Genomic DNA, 8,846 nt, shown 5'->3' with positions numbered 1-8,846 from the left:
GTAAAAATGAGGGAGCATCGTATAGTGTGTTTAGATGGAACGAAGAATATCATTGCATAATTGTAGAGCGAAAGTTGTTTGATAGTTGGGTCAAGGTATTAATTTGACAGTACAATTTTATGTACTTTTATAATCCCAATCATCAACAACTCTGTCTAAATTATGTTTGTATAGAGTCATCCTGCAGCCAAAGGCCTTTTACACAAATCATTTCCATATTATAATGATCTGTGCTATGTCTTCAGCAAAGATTGAGCAATAAGAGCACGTTTAGAGACCTTTGCTGATGTAAGATCTTATGTGCCAAACAATTTAATTGACGATATTCCTCTTGGTGATTATATGATCAAGACATCTCGACGATGTATAGCTAAGGAGTGGATATGTAATCAGATGAGATGTTAGGAACACATGCAAGTGAAAGTAAGAGGAAATGAGGTGACCAACATTATGAAACAGTAGAGGTGATCAGGAATGCAATGAAATTTGCAAATGATTTATAAAGACAATTGCAGTCTGGCCAAAAGACAAACGTGAAATAAAGGTCGAATTGTGTGTTGAAGTTGTAAAACAGTTGCAAGATATCTCTGATCTACGGAGCCGAGAGAAGGTAAAGCTTATGCAAATCATAATTTGTAGTGTGAATCACATAGAGAGATTCTTGCCGATTCCAACAGAACTTAAATTGGAGTATTGCAATGTTCTGTTGGAAGATAATGTTGGACCAGTTGCTGATTTTATGACTTTCTACTTTTATTTTGTGAACTTGTTATCTTGGTTTGTATTGTCATAGGGCTTAGATACAAATATTATGGAACTTTATATATTTATATTTCACTAAGCACATATTGGAGAGTTTAATTTTGTGTTGTTTTCTCGATTTGTAAGAATGTCTGTCTAACATAACTTCAAACACGATTACCTAAACAAATGAGAAAATTAGTTTATGGAGATTATAGTTAAATTTATTAAATGAACAATATAATTAACAAGATTGAATAAAATAACTTTGAAAAAAATATGTGTATTGCAAAAGAGGACAGTAAAAACAACAACTTTTAATATAACTCAAATGATAATAATGTGCACTCCAAACACACAAATTATAATAATACAAACTATATTAATATGCACTTCCAATTGAATTTAATAACCTGACTATAATAACTACAAATTCTAATAATCAAACTCGACGCCCTTCCCCTAAATATTTTCACAACTTCCTGATTATATATAAAAGTGATTCAATGTAAAATTTGTGACAATGCTGAAGGATCCTTCTTTTCCAGAAGCTTCGACCAAAACCCTACTAAACCCCTTTCCACCTTCCCATTCTTCGCCCTCGACGCTTCCTTTCTACTACTGATCTCAATCCCTTCCTTCTTTTGCTTCATTCAACCTTCGTCGCTATGCACAAGCTCTCCAGGCGCTCCGTCACTGCCATCCTTCGCTCTGGTGGAGCTTACAACCACCGACATGCTGCCTCCGCTTTGCCTCCGGCTACTCATGCCTCTCACCTCTCCCATTCGGTCTGTGTTCCTTCTCTAAAACATGAAATTTTCTGTTTCTATTCGTTTTCTCCTTGTGATTTGATGCTTGCGATTTGATTTTTTAAATCTTTCAAAATCCAACATTTCTGTGTGGGAGTGCTCTGAAACCAGGCATAATTACTTGGAGTGTTCCTCTTCCTTCCATTTATGTCATTTCTCAAAGTTGATAGTTCGTAATACCTTAATTGAATGTTGATCAACCTTTTTGCGATTAAATAGTAATAGTGTTCCGTATATGGGTAGGTTTTCTTGGTTATTGTTCCATTTTAGTTCAATGTTGTATTCGTGATTAGAAGGCCTCTCCTAACCGATTCTAGATTGAGATATTTTGTTGGGTCGTTTATATTTGATGATTAAAATCCGTTTTATGCTCCCTGGTCGCAGATGGCATGTTTTAGAGTTTGAAGTTCTCCTTGTTGCCTCCTTATCGTGCTTTATGTAAAAAGTTTGTTTTTGTGCTTCTTCTCTGTTTTGGTGCCGATCTTTGTGTTGGATTGTTAGTTTTCTGAATAATGGAATGGGTAATCACATGCGATGAAAAGTTTTCAGGTGGTTGAGAGTGATGTTAATGTTAGACGGTACTCATTGTTAACGGTTGGCCAGTTGGATTCGGCAAAACCTTCCTCTCAATTGAATCTGAAGCATACTTTTTCATTGGCCCGATTTGAATCAACTGCCACAGCGTCTGATGCATCAGCTACTCCTCCAGTTGAGAAGTACGAGTATCAAGCAGAGGCATGTCCCTTGGAATAAGAAACTATTTACTCATATGGAGCTAAGATCTTAATTTTTAAGTTCAACCATCATCTTTTATATTTGTGTTCCATTTTCCATGGCAGGTGAGTCGTCTCATGGACCTCATTGTTAACAGCTTGTACAGCAACAAGGAAGTTTTTCTTCGGGAGCTTATAAGGTTTTATTTTATTTTATTGTTTTATAATTTGTTGTGTTTTCATCTATCATTATTCTGGATTAGTCATTTGCTGATGCTCTACGCAGTACACAGAAAGTGTCATTCAGTTGTCTGGGTCTGGTTGATAATCGGATCCTAGTTATTATATAATGAACTTATGGTGCGTGTTAGTTTGCATCTTTCCAGTGGATGAATACAGTTAACATTGCTTTCTTTATTTGTTTTATTTAATCATTTTATTTAGTTTATTTTTAATTTGAAGTATTTGATTTTTTTCCTCATTCCCTATAACTTTTTAAACGGAAATTTGTACCTCCTGCTCAGTTCTGTGGGTTCCTCTACCGTACCCATACCCCCAAGTCATTAAACTTGGCATTAGTTGTTCTATTGACACCTTCCTGTTTTCCTTGTATCCATCATACTCAAATTAGGCAGAATGTTTTCATCCCAACTTCAGTTGCTTAATTTTTTGCAAGAACTCTAGGTAGAAGTTTCATGTTGATGTCAGGTTAATCCATGAACTGAGGAAATACGGAGTCATTTTAATGACTTTGGCTTAAAAAGGTTTCATGATGTCGATGCTTTTGACTTTAATTTGGCTTTATGATTGTGCTGAGTTGTTGGTTGGAAAGAAGTTATAGAATTTTTTGAGATAAGTTCGGTGAGCTTCGAACTTTTGTCTTATTGTCTGGTTAAATTCACTACCTCTTGTTTGGTGTTAGACAAAAAGCAAATTTCTTTTGTTATTACACCATCTCCACGATTCTTCATGATTGGAAGCTTTTCATGTTACTAGTTCTTTGGCAGGGGGTGGCCTATAACCCTGCCCTTAGTCTTTGCCTTTCTGGTTCTTAATACATGACCATGTTTATTAAGAGAAAAACCGCTTTAGGATTTCCTGTCTTCTATGTTATCAATTTTCTGAAGTATTATTCTGGCGTGTATAATAATTCTATTTTTAGAATCTTGACTTTTGGTACCTAAATTGATTAATGATTCCTGCCTCTTCAACCTTCTCAGCAATGCAAGTGATGCCTTGGATAAGCTGCGCTTTCTGAGTGTTACAGACTCTGGACTATTGAAGGAAGCAGTTGATTTCGATATACGCATCCAAACTGATAAAGATAATGGAATTTTAAGTATAACGTAAGGGTTGTGTTATTTTGCCCCACTTGTCCCACTTGCCCCATTCCTCTCTTGCTGATATGACTATGATAACTTGTTTCTATCTGTTTGCAGTGATACTGGAATAGGCATGACTAGGCAAGAACTTGTTGACTGCCTTGGTACTATTGCCCAGAGTGGAACTGCAAAGTTCTTGAAAGCGCTGAAGGTCTTCTGAACAGAATGAAGTGATTTAATTCGATTAGTGCTATTTTAGTGTGCTCTAAACTAAATTAAATTTCTTTTGTACAACAGGATAGCAAGGATGCTGGTGGAGACAATAATTTAATAGGTCAATTTGGTGTTGGATTCTATTCTGCATTTCTGGTTGCTGACCGGGTATGCTCTTTCTGAAGAAAATTGCATGTTTTTTAGGGTTGAAATATATTTTTATAGCATTTAATAAACATCTCTTAATTTTTGTAGGTGGTTGTGTCTACAAAGAGCCCCAAGTCTGATAAGCAATATGTGTGGGAAGGTGAGGCAAATGCTAGCTCGTACACTATTAGAGAAGAAACAGATCCTGAGAAGCAACTCCCGAGAGGAACCTGCCTTACATTGTATTTAAAGGTCAGTTGAATATTTTTGTAGTATTCTTTGTTTTTACTTACTTACATTCTCTTTGTTGCCTGTTTTCAGCGTGATGACAAAGGTTTTGCTCATCCAGAGCGCATTCAGAAGCTTGTGAAAAACTATTCACAGTTCGTTTCATTTCCAATATACACCTGGCAGGAGAAGGGTTTCACTAAAGAGGTATCGATGATGGTTTGTCGCCCTCTTAATTTCTAAACTTTTCTTAAGTTTAAAATATTCATTCTGGGAAATCTATTCTTCTTCCAACCTTTTAGGTAGAAGTTGAGGAGGATCCAACTGAAGCTAGCAAGGACGGACAGGATGGAAAAACTGAGGTAGTCTGTTTTCTTCCATCTTCAATTCTCCAACACTTTATAGGGGAACTGAGGGATTACAACTTGTGCACAATGAAATATTCTATTAATAGTAATCTAATTGATGATTTTGCTGTGCAGAAGAAGAAGAAAACAAAGACTGTTGTGGAGAAGTACTGGGACTGGGAACTCACTAATGAGACCCAACCAATATGGGTTAGCTCACAACTCCTTTAATTTTCCAGTTGTGTGGTTTACTCCTTACTTCTAAGGAGGGTTCTACTTCTATTTGTATTTGCAGCTTCGGAACCCAAAGGAAGTCTCCACAGAGGATTACAATGAATTCTACAAAAAAACTTTTAATGAGTACTTGGATCCATTAGCGTCATCTCACTTCACAACAGAGGTATGCTTAATGCATATTTACCGTGTTCCTCTCCTTCAGAGTCCATTTTTATCTGCTTGTGCATGTCTGAGACCTCTTTTGTCTGCTTGAAGTCCAGGGAGGATGAGGAGTACCATCCTGTTAACTAATTTGTCTATTTAAAGGAATCTACAAATTTGTTTCCTAGATGATGAAAAGATCAAATAATTGTTAGCTAATTTGTCAAAATGATAAGATTACAACCAAATTCTAAAACATTTGGATTTACATTTAGCTATTTGATTGAATTTGCAGGGTGAAGTAGAATTCAGGTCAATACTTTATGTTCCAGCTGTTTCGCCTGTGGGAAAGGAGGATTTTTTCAATTCCAAGACTAAAAATATTAGGCTTTACGTGAAAAGGGTGTTTATTTCAGATGATTTTGATGGAGAATTGGTAAAATTTTATCTAAATGAAATAACCCTCCTGTGCTTTGAAGCTCAGTTTCACTGCTGACAATGCTGACGATCTTAATTAACTTTTTCCTTTTAGTTTCCTCGATACTTAAGCTTTGTCAAGGGTGTTGTGGACTCAAATGACCTTCCTCTAAATGTTTCACGTGAAATCCTTCAAGAGAGTCGAATAGTAAGTTCTTTTTATTTGAAGAATTTGTTATCGTATGATATAACATATGGTATAATAGTCATCTTCCTTTTTTTTGGTTTAATTTATTTTATCAATGTAATGATATTCACTCTCATTATTTATAGGTACGAATCATGAGGAAGAGATTGGTCAGGAAAGCTTTTGACATGATTCTAGGCCTCTCCATGAGTGAGAATAAAGAAGTATGACGTTCAATAGTTGATTTCTTATACATTTTTCTTATCATCTGTCTTTTTCAAAGATGATCTATCTTAATGAACTTGGATGCACTATTGAATGGAATTTTTGCATTAAACATAGGGAACATTGTTAATAATACTCGATGATTTTAACGTTTTAGCAATACAGCTTTTCCTCTAGTTGGCTGTGTATGTGTGTGTGTTATGCATCTACCTTCCTCTCTTCTTCAACTGAAACCTAAGCACGATTATATTAATATGTAGAATACAAAGTGATCTGTATTTGTAGATCACTAAATGATATGGCTGGGTTTATATGTGTAAATCAGCCACTGACTTTTCTTTAAGTAGACCTGTTATATCAGTTGTACAATAGTGACCTTGAGTTTTAGCAATATATTCCTTTTCTAAGAAATTGAGTTCTAGAAATATGAATGAACCAGTCGTCTTTCACTGATGCAGCCAGCTGACTGCAAGCATTATACTTGCACTAGTCACGTTCTCTAATTATCTGTTTTTATTTGGCAGGATTATGATAAGTTCTGGGATAATTTTGGAAAGCATTTGAAATTGGGTTGCATTGAGGACTCTGAGAATCATAAACGAATTGCTCCACTGCTTCGATTTTTCTCTTCTCAAAGTGAAGAATATGTGATTAGTCTTGATGAATATGTTGCAAACATGAAACCAGAGCAGAAAGATATCTATTATATTGCTTCTGACAGTGTCACTAGTGCAAAAAATACTCCCTTCCTTGAGAAACTTCTTGAAAAGGGTCTTGAAGTAAGAGCTTGACTTTGCTTCATTTTATTCTCTCGAGTTGTTTCTAAGCAATTCTTTCGTTTCTCTAATTTCATTTGCGGCTAATGGTTCACCTACTTTTTTCCCTTTTGCGTTTTTACTCCTTTTGTTCATTGTTAAATTGTTGAAATTTCGCAATGGCAGGTCTTATATTTAGTTGATCCAATTGATGAAGTTGCCATCCAGAACTTGAAATCGTACCAAGAGAAAAACTTTGTTGACATTAGCAAGGAAGATTTGGATTTAGGTTAGTTAACTGTACTTTCTCAAGCTCACATCTTTTAACTCCTATTTGAATTTAGGTTAGTTTACTTGAATTTCTTAAGTTTACATCTTTTAACTTTAAACGATGCTTTGTTTAAGATTTTGATCTTTTTATTTTAATTATATATTTCTTTGTTTTTGTTTGTACTTTTATTTTTCTGTTTTACAGTTTATTCAAGCACAATTTATTTTATTTCTGCTTCTCTTTACTAACTTGATTTTGGCCCTCACTGTTAGTTGACTGAACTGAATACTGAATACTGAATACATGCATGGAAGATAAGACAATTTTTTAGGGTCAAGTTCATTATTTTGTAAATTTATAGGATGATCCCACTGTCGCAAATTGTGCATGTGTACAGTGCTTCCACATCCAAAATTATTGGATGGCCCCTTGTCCTCGTTATTGATCTACTTTGTGAAATTGAAAACAAGGAAGAATAATTGTAATGTGTTTTTAGGTGATAAGAACGAAGAGAAGGAAAAAGAAATGAAACAGGAGTTCGGCCAAACTTGTGATTGGATTAAGAAACGCTTGGGAGACAAAGTAGCCGGTGTTCGGATATCAAGTCGCCTAAGTTCTTCACCCTGCGTTCTTGTTGCTGGAAAGTTTGGTTGGTCTGCCAACATGGAGAAGTAAGTGTCTCTCATGTCAAAACAAAACATATATATTCTACTTCAAGTGTTGCTCCTCATTCATTTTTCTTTTCTAAGGCTGATGAAGACACAAAGTGTCAGCAATGCCTCTAATTTTGACTTCATGAGAAGTAGAAGGGTGTTTGAAGTCAACGCCGAGCACCCAATTATTAAAAACCTGGATGTAAGTAAGAGCAGAGGTACACTTGTACTTTCTTCTTTGGATTCATGTTAATCTGACATTATGCAAATAACCACAGGCTGCATGCAAGAGTAACCCCAGTGATGAAGATGCTTTGAGAGCCATTGATCTTCTGTATGATGCAGCTTTAGTTTCCAGTGGCTTTACGGTAAACTTCCTATGCACCTACGAATTGTAATGTGTATATATTATCTAACACTCCTCATTTGTGGTTTTGAAATATGGAGAAACGTCCGTCAAGTGGAAATTAATATTAATTGGAGAAAAAACAACAATGGACTCAAAAGCTTAAGCTAATGGGTGAAGGCTAGTTTAATATAATATGTAACATATATCATATAATTATTAAGGGCATTTTACATGATATCTAAGCAAGAGGTAGTTTAGGAAGTCCGTCCTATGCTCATACCCATTCGATGTTACTTCCTCTAATTTGTATTTGTTGGATCTTCTACATATTTAAAGTCCACCAATGATCGGAGAATGTTGGATGATATAAAATCTTAAATTTACCATCATGCTTCATCTGTTAGCTTAGACATTTAGTTATAACCAAATGTGCTTGGGCGTTCTAAAAGTTTGTTGAATTGCATGAACTGAACCATCTAACTCCATGTTTGTGCAGCCTGAAAATCCGGCCCAGCTGGGTGGTAAGATATATGAGATGATGGGCATGGCACTTTCCGGCAAATGGTATGTACCTCAACCACAATCTCAATCGCAACCAGAACCATTAGAAGCAGAAGTTGAACCAGTCGAAGCTGACAACCAAAAGTGAATACTAGACATAGGAGAGTGGACCGTATGTAGGATGGGGGAGTACTAAAAGATGTACGAGAAATTTTGTCCATGAAGTTTGTAGGAGGGGGGAGGATTTAATTATTATTCCACTCCAAACTGCTAGTTTTGTCCTTGGAATCAATTGATCTCTTTTGTTTTCCCATTTCTTCTTAATGCTCATCCATTCGAAATATTACTAAGAAATTTCTAACAAAATTTCCTTAATTGATTTTCTTTGCTATAGTTTTCAAAATTCTTTCTAATAACAAGCTTTTTGAAATTATATTTATGGTTGAGTTATGGCAGGAAGTAAATCTATAGCCATTGAAATTGGACACAAGTATTGAAGGTTCCGTTGGATTAATAATTAGTGTGTTGTCGAACGTTTGGACGGTTGGACATTTCATTTAAGATTGATACAAGTGAATGGTAGATTTTAA

At 35.4% G+C, this 8,846-nt stretch overlaps 1 protein-coding gene across 1 annotated transcript; it reads left to right on the top strand.

The window, feature by feature from the left end:
* The first annotated feature begins 1,240 nt into the window (after nucleotides 1-1,240).
* LOC101220822 (heat shock protein 90-6, mitochondrial) lies at nucleotides 1,241-8,635 on the top strand. The gene is made up of 20 exons (XM_004139959.3): nucleotides 1,241-1,529; nucleotides 2,100-2,285; nucleotides 2,390-2,463; nucleotides 3,484-3,609; nucleotides 3,703-3,796; nucleotides 3,883-3,966; nucleotides 4,054-4,197; nucleotides 4,267-4,380; nucleotides 4,476-4,535; nucleotides 4,656-4,730; nucleotides 4,816-4,920; nucleotides 5,194-5,334; nucleotides 5,431-5,523; nucleotides 5,649-5,726; nucleotides 6,252-6,506; nucleotides 6,669-6,771; nucleotides 7,250-7,424; nucleotides 7,503-7,608; nucleotides 7,685-7,774; nucleotides 8,252-8,635. The coding sequence occupies exons 1-20, from the start codon at nucleotides 1,410-1,412 to the stop codon at nucleotides 8,402-8,404; spliced, it is 2,376 nt and encodes a 791-aa protein (XP_004140007.1). The 5' UTR covers nucleotides 1,241-1,409; the 3' UTR covers nucleotides 8,405-8,635.
* The last annotated feature ends 211 nt before the right edge of the window (nucleotides 8,636-8,846 follow it).

This window comes from Cucumis sativus, chromosome 6, assembly GCF_000004075.3.
Source record: "Cucumis sativus cultivar 9930 chromosome 6, Cucumber_9930_V3, whole genome shotgun sequence".
Taxonomy (NCBI): domain Eukaryota; kingdom Viridiplantae; phylum Streptophyta; class Magnoliopsida; order Cucurbitales; family Cucurbitaceae; genus Cucumis; species Cucumis sativus.
The sequence above is the reverse complement of the archived record's forward strand: the minus strand, read 5'-3'. Positions and strand labels throughout refer to the sequence as shown.

Excerpts from the sequence above, each read along its gene's own strand:
- LOC101220822 (XM_004139959.3), top strand. The coding sequence starts at position 1,410 with ATGCACAAGCTCTCCAGGCGCTCCGTCACTGCCATCCTTCGCTCTGGT. Across the intron at positions 4,381-4,475 it reads AGAAGGGTTTCACTAAAGAG|GTAGAAGTTGAGGAGGATCC; the intron begins GTATCGATGATG and ends CCAACCTTTTAG. Across the intron at positions 4,536-4,655 it reads GACAGGATGGAAAAACTGAG|AAGAAGAAGAAAACAAAGAC; the intron begins GTAGTCTGTTTT and ends TTTGCTGTGCAG.